We start from the raw sequence: 18804 nt of genomic DNA on the forward strand, positions 1-18804 counted from the left end.
CCCCTCTCATGTCACTCTCTCTACAGGGAGCACCCTATTAACTAGAGCCACCTCACGGAACCAGGCCGCCTCACAGACCTTGGACCTCCCTGCTGTCCTGGTGATGATGTAGTCTCTGCTTCAGCCAGTTTGATCCAGGGTAGGTGATGCCACACACAGGCAGCTTCCTCAGAAGATGAGGCCAGAGGCATGACAGACACTTAAGAGACTCATGATCTGATGAGGACTCCTTCGCACCATGACTTACCTATTTCAACACTATAGACGTCTAATATAAGGTCCATATTTACAATGAGGCTTGCAGGTCATGCTAAGGCATGACTCCAAGCTCCCCTTCAAATATTTACCTTACTTTCCCATTCACAACCCATGTCCAAATTGAAGTAGACCACTGGCCGTTCTCCATCCTTTACTTCCATTCCCTCTGTCAAACTCCTGCTTCCTGACCAGCAACGTCCAACAGAACTTTCTGTGATGATGGAAATGTTCTCTACCTGTGCTGCACAACATGGTATCCAATGGCCACATGTGGGCACTGAGCACTTGAAATGTGGCTGGTGTGACTGAGCAACTGAATTCTTAATTTAAATTTCAATAACCACATGTGGCTAGTGGCTACCACATTATACAGGTCTAGATTGTCCACGAAGCATTCCCTACCCTTCTGTACTCCAGACTGAAGGGGCTTCTCCCTCCTCCAGCACTTCACCCCCACCCCTTTTCTAGCATCTGCCATGTATCCCCTTCCAGTCTCATGCCCCTCAGGGGATGAAACTTCCTTGTAGATCCAGACTGGGTCTGGGCCTCTTTGGATCTCACAAAGCAACCACTCAGTGAAAGAACTCAGCAGGGGCTTGCCCTGTTCAGATGGACCAGACCTTTGCCCCTAATACTGGATTCAGTATTAGACTTCTAGGAATGGCTGTTCATATGGTCCAGAGAGGTTGGTGACCTTCCACAGATATTGGCCAGGGAGCAGATGCTCCAGCCGTCAGTTCTTTTCTACGTAAATCCGATTTTCTTTCCAACAGGCAGCTTGACTTCGGTGCAACTGCCTCAGGTCAAGGGCCAGTGCCACTTTCTAGCTGTGTGGCTCTGCTTTTCCATGTTTCAGTGTCCTCATCCAGATAATAGAGATGATGGTATACCCTAAGGATGTTATGAGCATAAATGCTTTTCCATGTTTCAGTGTCCATGTTTCAGTGTCCTCATCCAGATAATAGAGATGATAGTATACCCTAAGGATGTTATGAGGATAAAATCAGTTAACACTTGCACAGCACTGTGACTGACCCAAAATAAGTATGTAATAATCAGTGAAATAATATTAACAGCAAACTAATGCATAGTTGAGGATTGATGGTTGAGCTTGGGTCTGGAAGGCATCTCTGGACTTAAATTCAAATTATCAAATATCTAAAAGAAATGCCATCTCCTTTGACCCAAGAACGTCATCTCTAGTAAATTACCCTGTTGAAACACTCCAGGAAATAAGCTGAGATTTAGTTACAAGAATAGTCATCATAGAGTGTCATAAAAGTGGAAAAACAAGCAAAAACCTAAATATCCACTAGTGCATGTTGATTAAATAAATTATGGCTTATCCTCATGACAAAATACTATGTAGCCATTAATAAAAATGTTCGCTTAGCTAAGAAAAAAAATCAGGCACAAAGCTGTAACTCCTCCCACAATCCACCACCCTAATAAAACTATAAACCATGCATTTAAAGGAAACTACCAGAGACAAAAGGTTAAGTGGGAATATTTCGGGGTGATGGCATTATGGGTGACTTTTTTCCCCTTTGAGCTTTTTTCATATTTTTTAAATGTCTGGATTGAAAATATTATTCCTTTCGTAATTATGGAAAACATAGCTTTAAACAATCTTGCTTCAATCACACGAGAAGATATTCACAACATAGTAATAAATATAACAAAGGTCCCAAGAAAGATTCACAATATGGAAATATACCCACTTCTATGCCAAGAGAAGCCATGGAAGCCACGTCCCTGGCATGTTAACGGTGGTCAACCCTCGTTGTGACTCAGGGTTTTAGGTTAAGCGAGCAGATATTCTAGCTTGTTCGAGATAATCCCAGTTGATGCTTCAGATCAGCCAGGCAATTGGCATCTCCCTCGCTCTCAAAAGTGTCTGTTAAATTATACGCTCAACTTAATCATGAGTTCTATTTTCCCATTTGTGTTTTTCTATATTTCTAAACTCTAATGAACATAATGTGTTTCCTTAATTCTAATTTGTACTTCCTCACACACATTTCTGTTTTTCTCCCCAAAGCCCCAGTACATAGTTGTATATCCTAGTCGCAGGTCATTCTAGTTCTTCTACGTGGGACGCCACCACAGCGAGGCTTGGTGAGTGGTGTGTAGGTCTGCACCCAGGATCCAAACTGGTGAACGTGGGGGCCACTGAAGCAGAGCGCATGAACTCAACCACTGGGCCACAGGGCCGGCCCCGGGCACCACCCGACCCCCGCCCAGCTGTGATGTTGTTGAGATTGGAATGTAATTTACAACAGATTAGTGCTCCTTATCCCCCCTCTGAGCCCCCACCCTCGGTTATAAAATCAGTGGTGAGTCTTACAGTCAGTAGGATCTTAGAATTGAGGAAACACAGCATATTAATTTAGAAATGAAGAAACCATAGAAAATATATTAAATGCTCTTTTTTAAAGATTTTGAGACCTAGAGAACCAGATAAAAGCAGATGGATAAGTCCCAGGCGTGCAGCCAGGGTCTTACCAGGAGTAGGAGCTGGTGTTTCTCAGAGGTCCCCTGATTAACAAAAGAGAAGAGTGTGACTGCCTAGGAATCTTCTCTAGGACGGGTGGGAGCAGGGGCCAGGCCTACAGCTAGTGCTTGGACATGAGCTTTTTTAGAAGGTGCTGAAATAACACTGATAATGATAATTATTTTCAGGAATGGCTATTTTCATTAGGCACATCATATGTGCCAGGCATACCATTAGTCAATTACAACCACCCTTGGTGGGTAAGTACTGTTGTTAGCCCCATTCTACAGATGAGGAAGCTGAGACATGGCAGAGGCACCTGCTCCAGCCCAGAGGGCTGTGGGCGCAGAGATGGGATTCGGTCTTTTCCATCTGGCTCCAGAATGTGGTTCTTAACCGCAGCCCACTGCTTCCTGGCTCTTCTATGTTTTCCCCAAGCTGTGAGACTGGGCAGATGGATTCATCAGCTACGCCCTAAAGCTTCCCCTGAGGACTCAACGATCTGGGGGGGTCTGGGGGCAGGTAAAGAGCACAGATATTCTGATTCCCTCGGTGGAGGTATAAAAAGAACTCCCAACGCCCTACCAGTGCACTGTCACTGACCATTTTTTCCAAAAATGGCCACAGTACCATTTCCAGTCTCACAGGCTCTTCCAAGACCTTGCTGTTCCCCGTCAAGAAGCAGAGTCTATTTCCCCTCCCCTTGAACCTGGCAGCCTTGGGGGTCACCCAGAATGTGGTGGAAAATGACACTGCATGACCCCCAAGGCCGGGTCATAGACCTCGGTGCAACCTCCTTCTGGCCCTCTGTTTCACGACACTCACCCTGGGAACCCTCCCACCATGCTATGAGGAAGCTCAGACCACTTGGAGAGGCCACATGTAGGTGTCCGGCCAACAGCCGCAGCTAAGGGCCCTGGTCACCAGCCAACATCAACTGCGACATGTGAGAAAGTGAGCCTTCAGTTCAGTCCAGCCCCAGCTTTCAAGTCTTCCCAGCTGAGGCCCAGTCCTTACGGAGAAAAGACAAGCGCTCTGTGCCCTGCCCAAATTCCTCACTCACAATTGTGAGAACAAGTGATCACTGTACACCACGAAATTCTGAGGTAATTTGATAGGCAACCATAGCAGCTGGAGCAGGCACTCAAACAGAAAAGGTCACGCTTGGCCTGTTTTGAAAGTGGCATATGAACTATTCTGGGTTTCAGGTTTTGATTCTGTGCACAGGGAAGTCGAGATCCGTCCAGAGGGCAGGGATGGGCCAGGTGAGAGAGAGACAACATCTGTGACCTGCACCTGGAACTCTGGCCGAAACAAGTCCCCTCAGCAGAAACGCTCTTAGGGCAGGCTCAGCCGAAAGGCAGCTGTCACCTCTGAGAGTCTTGTCGCTAAATAAACAACGAAACCGCCGTGGTGGGATGACTTGAGAAGGGCTTGATAAACCCCACTTCTGTCCCACGTCACTGAGTGGATGCTCATCCTGAATCATCCGCAGACTAGAGGCTCTGACGGGGCTAAAACTGCTGGGCCTGGAGGCTCCAAGCTCGCTTTAGGTAAATGAAAAATGATAGCCAGAGGCAACTTTTGAGAGTTTTTGGTTTCGGCTTCCCAGTAGCCATGGAATCCAAGAGGGAGGAGGAGGAGGACAAGGGACTTCTGCCTCCGCATCCTCTCGGCCCCCACCCCGGAGCAGCTCAGCTTGTAAGAATCATTTACTTATGCTTCCTGGTAAGACGTCATTGAAAAGAAGACCCTACTACCGAACGTATCTATATAGTGATTTTCTGTAAGTCAAATGCGACAACTCTGTCCACAGAGCTGTAGCACAGGCAGGTTCTTTTAAGTTTGGTGAGCTCATGCCGCCCAATGCGTGCCTTGTGACAACACAACCCTCCCACCACTTTTCTCTACTCCAACTAATAGCCTGCTGGTCCCAGCAGGATGAGAGACATGTGGACAGTGCAGAGCGACTTGTTATCCCAGGTGAACCCAGCCCAGATCAGATGACAGCAGCCAACCCCCAAACATGGAAGCACGCCTAGTTCATGACGAGCAGAGCCAACCCCAGCTGACCTCAGTCACGTGCACACTAAACACTTACTCCTGTATGCCACCAAGGTTTTATCACTATTTGTCACACAGCGAAAGCTACCTGATACATCTGTCTTCAGAATTTCCCTCGTTTCCCAGTCAGGCAACTCTAGTTTTAAAGCAGAAAGAAAAAACAAACTTATTTATTCAGTGATTATTGAGTACCAACCATGTTCCCAGCCCTGTGCTTAGCACTAGGGATCCAAGGCTACACTGTTTCCACTTTGCCAAAGACACTCCTAAGGAAACTTCGATGCAGGAGAAATAGTCATGCTGCTCAGTACTTTGGCCACTGTCCTGGGGAAGTAAATATTTGGAGAAGCTGTGGGGCCTGTCTCAGCAGGAGGCCTGGCATCCAGCCCTGGGCATGTGCCAGAAGTAAGCGCCTGTTGAATCCGAGAACATGGGTGTGGGATGCTTTGATTAAAACCCCAGGCAGCCTAACGCCAAGAGTGCCAGCCTGGGGAAGAAGAAATTAGTCTGGGATAAAAAAATGACAAAACAAGTACACAAGAATCATTAAGGGATTGTAAGCATGTGTCACTGATGGAAAACCACAGTTGTTAAGGATGTATGATCATCATGTGGTACCCAGTGAGGAGTGGAGAAGAAGTCTGAGTGTTGGCCAAAGGCTGGCCTCCGATCAGAGTAAGCAGAGTTGATCGGAAGCAACACAGCATGGCTAGAATCCCCACAGGTCAAACAGTGGTTTAGCAAACACTGTTACATCAGCCCTCCGTATCTGCCAGTTCTGCATCTGCACATTCAACCAACCACAGGTTGAACATACTACAGTATACGAGTATTGTCAATCCACGGTTGGTAGAATCCGCAGACGCAGGACCCACAGGGATGGAGGAACTCCGGTGTCTAAGGATTTTGGTATCAGTGAACAACTGTACTAGTGGGCCAGTTCACTGCCTGGGCCTCAGTTTCCTCGTCTTTAAAATGGGGATAAAAAACCTATCACACAGAGTTGATATGAGGATTAAATGAGCTAAGTCAGGCAAAACATTTAGAACAGCCTGGTAGTGCTCTAGTACATACTCAACAAAAATGAGGTATTAAAACTCCTTTGAGGGGGCCAGCCCGGTGGCACAGCGGTTAAGTTCGCACGTTCCGCTTTGGTGGCCCAGGGTTCGCCAGTTTGATGCAGACATGGCACTGCTTGGCAGGCCATGCTGTGGTAGGCGTCCCACATATAAAGTAGAGGAAGATGGGCATGGATGTTAGCTCAGGGCCAATCTTCCTCAGCAAAAAGAGGAGGATTGGCAGCAGTTAGCTCAGAGCTAGTCTTCCTCAAAAAAAAAAAAAAAAAAACTCCTTTGAGAGGTTTGTCGGGAAGAGTCGATGGGATGTTTGAGAAACTCCTGGTACAGAGTAGCACCTAAACAGCAATCCTTCCAAGTGCAGGGAGTTGTCACCAGGAGATGAGCACAATATAAGGACAGCTTAGACAAAGGCCCTGACCTAAAGGGTGAGGAGCTTCAGACCCAGACACAAGTGCCTTAAAAGAAAACAGGGGAGCTGGCCCAGTGGCATAGTGGTTAAGTTCACATATTTGGATTCTGGCGCAGACCTACAGACCACTTATTAAGCCTTGCTTTGGTGGCATCCCACATACAAAATAGAGGAAGTTGGCAGAGCTCAGGGGCAATCTTCCTCACCAAAAAAAAAAAAAGAAAGAAAGAAAAAGAAAATGGGATAAATGCTGTCAGGGAGGTACAATTTGTGAGGAAGGATGCTCAGAGGAGGGAGGAGGTCAGGCACGTCCTCTGTGAGGAGCAGATACAGCCCTTCTGTGGACTCCACAGGAGGCAGGATTTGAATATACAGAGAAGGGGAAATGGAGGCTTCCAGCAGAGAGAACACAGTAAGGGAAAGCATAGGGGTGGAAAACCACGAGGAGTATCTGGGAGCAGCTGAGTTGTCCATTTTAGGCAAACCCCACATGTGTGTGAAGGGTGTGATGGGAACAAAGCTGGCAGGGAGAAGCGGGACATGAGATTCCAGGCTGAGAAAGCAGACGCTACTGACGGGCAATGGGGAGCCAGTGAAGGTTACTGAGCAGAAAAGAGTCACGGACAGAACCACACTTTCAGAAAACTATCCTAGTAGCAGGTGGACTGGAGATGGGGAAGAAGAGACTCAGAGGTTTGGTAGGAGGAGGCTGTGTCAGTCCCAGCAAGGTAACGAGGACGAGAATCAGACCAGCCAGAGGAGACGGCAGGAGGAGGGCAGCAGGTGGCATGGACATCCCAGGGGAGCCTCTGAGAATCCAGGCTGCATGGTGATGTGGGGAGCAGACCCCCCTCCAATCCCAGGATCCGTGCAGCTGGCAGGTTTCCAACAAGAAACTCTCCCTGAGAGCTGGGTAGGGAGGGGGCTGCCCCGGATTCCTGAGATTGCTGACAATATGCTCAAAATGAGCAGCAACTTCGTCTGTCCAAACACTTCCACATACGAAACCACCGATTAGAGAAAAACGCGCCAGGCCTCACCCCTCCTGCAGGCCATCGGCTGTGCTGTCCTCCTCTGCTGCTCTCCAGCCCAGTTCTGGAGAACAACTCCCCCGAGAGAGCCCCTCCCGCCTGCGCTCCGGCTGCCTGCGCTCCTAGGGAGCGGAAAGCCTGCCGTGGGGAGCTGCCCCCTTAGACAGGCAGGACCACAGGGCTGGGGCATGGACGCCTTGCCCTTTCCTCCTCCCTCCTCCAGCTACCTTGTCCCCGCTCAAAGGCACGATCACTGTGACCTGCGTCCCCGGGGTCAGCAACGTCATTTCAGAAGGCAGGCCTGCATTCTCCTTTGCTTGCTCACTTTTGAGTCATCTGAGTGGCAGCTGAAAAGAAAGCTCTCCCTTCGAAAGTTCCCCACCCCCTTGGCCTTCATTTATTCAAAATACCTTGGTACGTAAGGCTGGAACCCGGCCACTCCTTCCATTTCCCCTCACCCAGCCTGCAGGTCACCCTGAGGCCTCCTTGTTGCCCCGTGGAAGACAAAGAGGGCCTTTCAGTCCCCAGGCAGCAGCCCTGCCTCTGTCTCGGTCTGGATGGCTTCAGAGGAAGGAAGGAGGACAGGAACGTGAAAGAGACTGAACAAAAGGCTGGTCCTGAACAAAGGCTCCTCTCACGCACCTGCTCCCTGAGAACTGGCCCACTCAGATACACACAGCACAGACACCCCTGTCTCCCGAGGGCAGAAACCGGGGCCTGGCGTTCAGTAGGACTTCAGTAAGGTGATGCAAATCAACGTGAATCTAGCTACCGGACTGAAATGCTTCTTCATATATCCTGTTTCTGAATTGAGTTTCCTAATTTCATGCTTTTCCAACATGTGAGCAGAAGTGAGAAACAGGTAAAGTCAAAAAGAACAGCAACCACAGGAAGCGGAAAGACACAAGGATTCAGAAGAACCCACACAGACAGTGAGTTAAGTGAATGTCTCAAAGGGAAGGACTGAAAGTGGGCTGGGTCATTAGCAGGTTTATAGATAAACTCTTGCCAGGCTATCAGAAACCCTCAACAAACATTAGCAACTCATGGGCCTGGACCCATGGCCGAGTGGTTAAAGTTCCGTGTGCTTCATTTCAGTGGCCCAGGTTCTCAGGTTCAGATCTCTGGTGCAGACATACTCCACTCACCAGCCATGCTGAGGAGGCATCCCACATATAAAAAGTAGAGAAAGGCTGGCACAGATGTTAGCTCAGAGCTAATCTTCCCCAAGCAAAAAAAAAAAAAAAAAAAAAGAGGAAGATTGGTAGCGGCCATTAGCTCAGGGTGCGCCTTCCTCAGGAAAAAAACAAAAACTAGCAAATCTAATCCAACAATATATAAAAATATATAAATGCACAACAAGTAACTAAAGTTTATTCATGGAACACATGACTAGTTCAACATTTGAAAATCAATGTATGCACCATATTAACAGATCAAAGAAGGAAAACCAAATATTCATATCAATTAATACAGAAAAAGCATTTGACAAAATTCAATATCCATTCATGATAAAAACTTTCAGCAGAGGAGATCAAAGATGGCGGCATGAGTAGTCTTCTTTGTTTCTCCCCCTTCAAATCTACAACTAATTGGACATTCATCGCTTAACAAAGGATATCCATATAGCATCTCAGGATGCCTGAGAGACCCACGCTGCTATACATTGGAAGGCGGATGGACTTCCCTCTGGGAGGAGGTGGAGATAGGTGAAAACTCTCCAACCCCGACCCCAAACAGCCTAGTACCTGCAAGTGGCTTTCTTCCAGCGGATGCACCCAGAACATCGCCACACACCTAGGGCAGGAGGGAGCACACACCAGAGGAGCAACGGTGGAAATAGGTGACCAGAGCCCTACCTAAGCCCCCCACAATTACACCTAAGCCCAGAGGGAAGCTCCAGAGTTACACACAGGAGGCGGCGGGGAAAACCCCTACCTGCCATTAGTGGAGAGGCCCCACCCAGCATCCACAATGCCAGGAGGCTCCTGGAGAGAATCCCAAACGGCGTGGCGGCCCGCCAGCTGCCACCGCCGGTCTCACGGACTGCGGCTGTCGCCCGATCCGGGCTCGGGACTACCGGAGATCTCCTGGGACAGGACTGGGGCTGGGTGGAGCTCCAGCAGCCGGCTCTGCGGCCCAGGGGGAAACTCCAGAGTTCCGTCTGGGCAGCAGGCAAAGTCTCTCTCTGCCATTAGTGGAGAGGCCCCACCCAGCATCCACAACGCCGGGAGGCTCCCGGAGAGAATCCCAGACGGGGCAGCAGCCCGCCAATTGCCGCCGCTGGCCCCACTAACTGCAGCTATTGCCCGGTTGGGGCACAGAGCTACTGGAGATCTCCTGGGAGCGGTCTGGGGCTGGGTGGAGTTCTGGCGGCTAACGCCGCAGCCCAGGGGGAAACTCTGGGCTTCTGTGCTGGCAGCAGGCATAGCCTCTACCTGCAAATAGCAGAGAGGCCCCTCCCAGCACCCACAATGCCGGGAGGGTCCCGAAGAGGAGAATCCCAGGCAGGGCAGCAGCCGGCCAGCTGCCACTGAACTCAAGGTCTCCGGCTATCCCCCAGACAGGGCAAAGGGCTCCCCGAGATCCTGGGGGAGAGGACTGGGGCTGGGTGGAGTTCCAGTGACCCGGCTTCGTGGCCCAGGGGGAAACTCTACAGTCTCACAGCAGCCTCAGCGATAGCCTCTGCACAGCACTAGTAGAGAGCACCCACCTGGCAACCACAAGGCTGGAAGACCCTGGGACAAACGTAGCATAGCTAGGTGAGCTAACCACAGACTGCAGAAGATGCCCATAGCTCTGCTGTGATCCATAGTGGACAAGTGAGATTTTGTGGGCGCCGACAGTGACAGAGCTGCAAATATAAGTGATCCTGCCCCTGGCCGCTGGGAAAGCCCATAACACCGCTGCAGACCCTAAGGAGGGAGCACGTCTAGGTGGTCTGCAACAGTAGGCACCAGCAGCCTGAAGCCCCCTTGTGACGGCCCCCACAGCGGAAGAGGGAACCCACAGGATCACTGTGACTATGAGGAGGGGCCCAGGCCCAGTTAGCAACAGCTGATAGGGTTCCTGGTTGGTGCAGTATAAACAGCTGTTCCCCCACCACACCAGTAGAAACAAGCGGAAGCAGTAACTAAACTCTAAATCTACACCATCAAGCAACATGAAAAAATATATTAAATCTCCAGAACAGAAGGAAAATGACAAATACACAGAAAACAATCCAAAAGACAATGAAATATATAACCTAAATGATGATGACTTCAAAACAGCCGTCATTAAAAAACTCAATGAGTTAAAAGAGAATTCAGATAGACAACTCAACGAGTTCAGGAGCTACATCACAAAAGAGTTTGATACTATAAAGAAGAACCAAACAGAAATACTGGAAATGAAGAACACAATAGAGGAGATTAAGAAAAATCTAGATGCACTGAACAGTAGGGCCGATAATATGGAGGAAAGAATTAGCAATTTGGAAGATAGGAATATAGAAATGCTGCAGGCAGAGGATGAGAGAGAACTAAGACTAAAAAGAAATGAAGAAACTCTCTGAGAATTATCTGACGCAATTAGGAGATGCAGCGTAAGGATTATAGGATACCAGAGGGAGAAGAGAGGGAGAAGGGGGCAGAAAGCCTATTCAAAGAAATAATGGCTGAGAAGTTCCCAAACCTGGGGAGAGAGATGGAACTTCATGTGACAGAAGCCAATAGATCTCCAAACTTTATCAATGCAAGAAGACCAACCCCAAGGCATATAGTGGTGAAGACAGCAAAAGACAACGACAAGGAGAAAATAATAAGGGCAGCCAGCCAGAAGAAATTAACCTACAAAGGAACCCCCATCAGGCTATCAGCAGATTTCTCAGCAGAAACTTTACAGGCTAGAAGAGAGTGGAATGATATATTCAAAATCCTGAAGGACAAAAACCTGCAGCTGAGAATTCTCTACCCAGCGAAAATATCCTTCAAATACGATGGAGAAATAAAAACTTTCCCAGATAAACAAAAATTAAGGGAGTTCATTGCCACAAAACCTCCTCTTCAGGAAATCCTCAGGAAAACCCTCATTCCTGAAAAATCCAAAAAAGGAAAGGGGCTACAAAACCAAGAGCAGAGGAGATAAGTAGAAGGACAACAACAGAGAGTAGCAGCTCTTCATCAGAACAGATTAAACCATGGGACGAGAAACAAAGGAAACTGAAGAAAACCGGAAAACAAGACACAAAATGGTAGTGGTAGGCCCCCACATCTCAATAATCACTCTAAATGTAAATGGATTGAACTCCCCAATCAAAAGACACAGAGTGGCAGGATGGATCAAAGAACAAGACCCAACAATATGCTGCCTCCAGGAAACACACCTCAGCCCCAAAGACAAACACAGACTCAGAGTGAAGGGATGGAGAACAATACTCCAAGCTAATAATGAACAAAGGAAAGCAGGTGTCGCTATACTAATATCAGACAAAGTAGACTTCAAAGCAAAACAGATAAAGAAAGACAAAGAGGGACAGTATATAATGATAAAAGGGACTCTCCACCAAGAAGACATAACACTTATAAATATATACGTACCCAACACAGGAGCACCAAAATTTGTAAAGCAACTCTTAACAGAACTAAAAGAAGACATCAACAACAATACAATAATAGTAGGGGACCTCAACACCCCATTAACACCAATGGATAGAACATCCAGACAGAAAATCAACAAGGAAATTATAGAATTAAATGAAAAATTAGACCAGATAGACTTAATAGATATATATAGGACACTTCATCCAAAAACAGCAGGTTACACATTCTTCTCAAGTGCCATGGAACATTCTCAAGGATAGACCATACTTTGGGAAACAAAGCAAGCATCAATAAATACAAGAGAGTTGAAATAATATCAAGCATCTTTTCTCATCATAATGCTATGAAACTAGAAATCAACTACAAGAATAAAGCAGAGAAAGGTGCAAAAATGTGGAAACTAAACAACACGCTACTGAACAAACAATGGATTATTGAAGAAGCTAAAGAAGAAATCAAATATTATCTGGAGACGAACGAAAATGAGAACACGTCATACCAAATCATTTGGGATGCAGCACAAGCAGTCCTAAGAGGGAAAGTCATCGCAATACAGGTTCACCTCACTAAACAAGAAAAAGCTCACATAAGCAACCTCAAACGACACCTAACAGAACTAGAAAAAGAAGAACAAAGCCCAGAGTCAGTAGAAGGAGGGAAATAATAAAAATAAGAGCAGAAATAAACGATATTGAAACAAAAAAGACAGTAGAAAGGATCAATGAAACAAAGAGTTGGTTCTTCGAAAAAATTAACAAAATTGACAAACCCTTAGCCAGACTCACCAAGAAAAGAAGAGAGAAATCTCAAATAAATAAAATTAGGAATGAGAGAGGAGAAATCACAACAGATACCAAAGAAATACAAGGGATCATAAGAGAATACTATGAAAAACTATATGCCAACAAATTGAACAACCTAGAAGAAATGGACAAATTCCTAGACTCTTACAACCTCCCCAAACTGAATCAGGAAGAAATGGAGAACCTGAATAGGCCAATCACAAGTAAAGAAATAGAAATGGTAATAAAAAACCTCCCCAAAAATAAGAGTCCAGGACCAGATGGCTTCTCTGGAGAATTCTACCAAACATTCAAAGAAGACTTAATACCTATTCTTCTCAAACTATTCCAGAAAATAGAGGAAGATGGAGTACTCCCTAACACATTCTATGAAGCCAATATCACTCTCATCCCCAAACCTGACAAGGACAACACAAAGAAGGAAAACTACAGGCTGATATCACTGATGAACATAGATGCAAAAATCCTCAACAAAATTTTGGCAAACCGAATACAGCAATACATCAAAAAGATTATACACCATGATCAAGTGGGATTTATACCAGGGACACAGGGATGCTTCAACATCTGCAAGTCCATCAATGTGATACACTACATTAACAATTGAGAAACAAAAACCACATGATCATCTCAACAGATGCAGAGAAAGCATTTGACAAGATCCAACATCCATTTATGATAAAAACCCTCAATAAAATGGGTATAGAAGGAAAGTACCTCAACATAATAAAGGCCATATATGACAGACCCACAGCCAACATCATACTCAACAGACAAAAACTGAAAGCCATCCCTCTGAGGACAGGAACAAGACAAGGGTGCCCACTTTCACCACTCCTATTCACCATAGTACTGGAGGTGTTGGCCAGAGCAATTTGGCAGGAGAAAGAAATAAAAGGAATCCAAATAGGCAACGAAGAAGTAAAACCCTCCCTGCTTGCAGACGACATGATCTTATATATAGAAAACCCCAAAGAATCCACAGAAAAACTATTAGAAACAATCAACAGCTACAGCAAAGTTGCAGGATATAAAATCAACATACATAAATCAGTAGCATTTCTATACACTAACAATGAACTAACAGAAAAAGAACTCAAGAACTCAATCCCATTCACAATCGCAATGAAAAGAATAAAATACCTAGGGATAAATTTAACCAAGGAAGTGAAAGATTTATACAATGAAAACTACAAGACTTTCTTGAAACAAATTGACGACGACATAAAGAGATGGAAAGACATTCCATGCACATGGATTGGAAGAATAAACATAGTTAACATGTCCATACTACCTAAAGCAATCTACAGGTTCAACGCTATCCCAATCAGAATCCCAAGGACATTCTTTACAGAAATTGAACAAAGAATCCTAAAATTCATATGGGGCAACAAAAGACCCCGAATTGCTAAAGCAATCCTGAGCAAGAAAAACAAAGCCAGAGGCATCACAATCCCCGATTTCAAAACATACTACAAAGCTACAGTGATCAAAACAGCATGGTACTGGTACAAAAACAGGTGCACAGATCAATGGAACAGAATTGAAAGCCCAGAGATAAAACCATACAACTACGGACAGCTAATCTTTGACAAAGGAGCTGAGGGCATACAATGGAGAAAAGAAAGTCTCTTCAACAAATGGTGCTGGGAAAACTGGACAGCCACATGCAAAAGATTGAAAATTGACCATTCTTTTTCACCCTTCACAAAAATAAACTCAAAATGGATCAAAGACCTGAAGATTAGGCCTGAAACAGTAAGTCTTCTAGAAGAGAATACAGGCAGTACACTCTTTGACATCAGTTTCAAAAGAATCTTTTCGGACGCTATAACTCCTCAGATGAGGGAAACAATAGAAAGAATAAACAAATGGGACTTCATCAGACTAAAGAGCTTCTTCAAGGCAAGGGAAAACAGGATTGAAACGAAAAAACAGCCCACTAATTGGGAAAAAATATTTACAAGCTACTTATCCAACAAAGGGTTAATCTCCATAATATACAAAGAACTCATACAGCTTAACAACAAAAAAACAAACAACCTGATCAAAAAATGGGCAGAGGACATGAACAGACATTTCTTCAAAGAAGATATAACTATGACCAATAGACACATGAAAAGATGTTCATCATCACTAATCATCAGGGAAATGCAAATAAAAACTACACTAAGATATCACCTTACACCCGTTAGATTGGCAAAAACATCCAAAACCAAGAGCGACAAATGTTGGAGAGGTTGTGAAGAAAAAGGAACCCTCATACACTGTTGGTGGGAATGCAAACTAGTGTAGCCACTATGAACAACAGTATGGAGATTTCTCAAAAAGTTAAAAATAGAAATACCCTATGACCCAGCCATCCCACTACTGGGTATCTATCCTAAGAACCTGAAATCAGCAATCCCAAGAGTCCCATGCACCCCTATGTTCATCGCAGCATTATTTACAATAGCCAAGACGTGGAACCAACCTAAATGCCCAGAAACTGATGATTGGATAAAGAAGATGTGGTATATATACACAATGGAATACTACTCAGCCATAAAAAAGGACAAAATTGTTCCATTCGCATCAACATGGATGGACCTTGAGGGTATTATGTTAAGCGAAATAAGCCAGACAGAGAAAGACGAACTCTATATGACTCCACTCATAGGTGGAAGTTAACATATAGACAAGGAGAACTGATTGGTGGTTACCAGGGGAGGGGTGGGGGGAGGGCACAAAGGGTGAAGTGGTGTACCCACAACATGACTGACAATATTGTACAACTGAAATCTCACAAGGTTGTAATGTATCATAATCTTAATTAAAAAAAAAAAAACTTTCAGCAAACTAGGATAGCAGGTGTGGGGGACTGGAATTGGCCACCCCAAGATACATCTCTTTGGCATGAGGATTATTTGGGGCTGGTTACTTTTAACAAACTACAGATGGGAAGGAGGCTCTGAGGAGTGGAACTTGCTTACCCTTTGTTAGGAGGCGTTTACATTGTAAAGGAAATCTCTATCTGTAAAGGTGCCTCCCTCTCTCTACCAGGAAGAAGGGGGGATGACGTTATCTCCAGAAACTCTTAATCAATGGGGAAGGCAAGGACTTAAATCTGCATTTGTTTACTGTACTTGTGTGGTAATCTCCCATGATCGACTCCCCCTCCACCCCCAACATCCCCCTTTGTCTTTAGCTGGATATGATATTTAAGGTGGGGGCTTCAGCCATTTTGGCGAGTTGCTCAGGTTGCCTGAGCCTCTCCCATGTATACATGTTATAAAGCTTTGTTTAATTTTCTCCTGCTATTCTGTTTCATGTGAATTTAATTCGTTCTCCGGCCAGAAGAACCCACACTGGGTAGAGGAAATGTCTTCCTCCCCTACACAGGGAACTTCCTTAACCTGATAAAGGGCATCCACAAAAAAACCCCTCAGCTAATATCCTACTTAGTGATGAGAGATTGCATGCTTTTCCCCAAAGACAGGGAACAGGAAAGGATGTCCTCTCGCATCACTCTCATTCAATATAGTGCTGGAAGTTGCAATCAGGTAAGAAAAAGAAATGCAAGGCATACAGAATGAAAAGGAAGAAACAACTGATGATTCTGTGCATTTGTCAAAATGCACAGAACTGTGCTAGAAGTTCTGAAATTGATTGTGGTGACAGTAGTACATATTCTGTGAATATACTAAAAACCAATGAATTGTATACTTTAAATGGATGAACTGTATGGTATGTGAATTATATCTCAACAAAGCTGTTAGCAAAAAAAAAAAAAACCCTTAAAAAACCCCCAAAAATTGGGGGGGGGGAAAAAAAGACTGCAGAGAGATGGTCCAATGATACTGTCAAACCACAGGATGACAGGTTGTGGACATGAGATGACAGTTAGAGGCCCCAGCCCTCACTAGCTTCGTAAAAACTTCACTATGGCATTTCCATGGGGTTCTTCAGAACTCTAACTTTCTCTGCCCTGGAATTTCTTGATACCAACAGAAGAACCTTCCAGAAATGCCCCTGATGTAGGAATGGCACAGCCCACAACACCCACAGCTCATCTGCACCAATGCCCAGGCTTTTTGGAACTTGCCCAGCAATTCATATTCTGACCCAGCACATACATGCATATATATAATGACTGGAAGAACAGTGATCTTGAAAATTTTCCTCTTACTTCACAGAAGAGAAATCTGAGACCAAGAAAAGGGCCATGATTCATCCAGGGTCACTCAGCTGATGGGGAGCAGGGACAAGAGCCAACCTGATGTTCTTCCTTCATCACCTGGATGCCTTTCTTGTAGGTAAAAATATGAGCCTGGCATGTATTACACGCTCTACATCTGATAGCTAAATGCAGAATAAAACCTCTGCCATATCCTGAATGAAGAGTGGATTCTCTCCTCATTCAGACGCTGACCTGTGCCAATCTAACATTCCATCGAAAGGACCAGTGCAGACTCGTAGAAATAAGACGAGGACATGCAAAGAGGAAAAAAGGTTGAAGACCTTGTAGGAAACAGTACTATTATGCATATTAAGAACAGATCCAGCTGATTTCTGGGGAAAGGATTAAAGATCTCACCAGGACATTGAAAGGAGATAACAGAGTAATAACTAACATTTACTCAGAGCTCAAACACTTCACGTAGGTTCTGCACAGTAACCCTCGGGACCAGGCAATATCATCATCCCCACTTCACAGATGAGCAAACTAAGGCCCAGAAAGGTTCGGTGACTAATCCAAGATCTCACTCAAGTAGTGGGATTCCCCATTCTCTTACTAGCTGTGCCCCCTGGAAAAGCTACATAACCTCCCAAAGTCTCAGTTTTCCCATCTGGAAAGTGGAGATGACAAACAGCACCCCATTTAGAGGGTTACCTCATCTGAGATAATACCTGAAAAGCACTAAGCACAGCGCCTGGCACGTATTACATGCTCTACACGGATTAAATGCAAAATAGAACCCTCATGGGGGTCCGTGGAACAATTCTATTACGGTAAACAATCTGCAGGCCCCATGTCATCACAGTCTTGAGTTACCCTTTCTTCTTCCTTAGCTGAATTTTCTGGAAGGAGTCTCTTTCTGTGTGTGAATTAGAAACTCAATAGAAACCACTACTCCGTCAGCCTTATTTTTCTTCACCTTTCCCCTTGGCCCTGAGGAACGGAAATTAATATTGACTTACACTGGACATTTGTTCATGGACAGATGGTCTGTGCAATCTGAATATTTATTATCTTAGTAATTTGTACTTTACCTCTTCCTAAAGCAAGAAGGCAATAAAAGGAGACTTCGTAAGAAATGTCAAAGATGAAGGGAAGAGCAGAGATTTGCACCAAAAAGGACCTATGAATACAGTGTTGAAGTACCATCATGAAGGGCAACAAGGAAGATGCAAACTTGCAAAGCCAATGCAAAGGTAAGAATGAAAATTGAAACGAGAAAGCTTAGACTGGTCATTAGGATGCGGTGGCGAGGTGCCTGGAAATAGACTCTGAAACATCTTCCCAGCCCCCATGGCAGTGAAAGGGCAGATATTAAGGGGGGAAAGAAGCAAATAAATGATTATGAGCTACAGAACCCCAAGCTATGAATTCAAATATAACCTCTTAAATGAAAATAGCAAGGTGAAAACTATCAAAAAAGCAAGGTGTGCACTTTATCATGGAGGCATCTGAGTAATAACACCTGAGCCCACCGATCAATCTTAACACCAAGAAAATAGAGATAACCAGACATTATCTATCCCCTGCTGGAAACACATCACCACCCATGAAGTGGTCTTGTAACACACAAACCAAACAAATCTGAATCTGATGAAGCTTTAGATCTAACTGCAAACTTGCAGGCAACAGAGGGGACTGGAGAACCTGTTAATGACACCACAGGGATGCACTCAGACCCATCTACTCAGTGGGAATGAACCATAGGAATGAATGACCAGATTTATTCAAGAAATAAACTGAAAGGAAAAAGAAGGAGGGGGAGGAACCCATAGACTAAAAGAGACTTGAGAGACACTTGCATGAAATACAATGTGTGGTTTTTATTTGGATCCTGATTTGAACCAACCAGTTGTTTAAAGAC

At 45.2% G+C, this 18804-nt stretch overlaps 1 protein-coding gene across 4 annotated transcripts in view; it reads right to left on the bottom strand.

Moving 5' to 3' along the window:
• The window catches only part of CMTM7 (CKLF like MARVEL transmembrane domain containing 7), a 59836-nt gene that overhangs the window by 22967 nt on the left and 18065 nt on the right, over window positions 1-18804 (bottom strand). For 2 of the 4 annotated variants that reach the window (XR_011426999.1, XM_023620793.2), the window contains exon 1: window positions 7563-7668. The exons of the other annotated variants lie outside the window; for them this stretch is intronic. Coding sequence is in view for 1 of the 2 variants with exons in the window: in XM_023620793.2 (XP_023476561.1) it covers window positions 7563-7622 (60 nt within the window). In the remaining variant the exon portion in view is untranslated. Of the gene's footprint in view, window positions 1-7562; window positions 7669-18804 lie in introns of those variants that run through there. 4 annotated transcript variants of the gene reach the window in all.

The sequence above is a fragment of the Equus caballus genome, chromosome 16, assembly GCF_041296265.1.
Source record: "Equus caballus isolate H_3958 breed thoroughbred chromosome 16, TB-T2T, whole genome shotgun sequence".
In the NCBI taxonomy this organism is placed as follows: domain Eukaryota; kingdom Metazoa; phylum Chordata; class Mammalia; order Perissodactyla; family Equidae; genus Equus; species Equus caballus.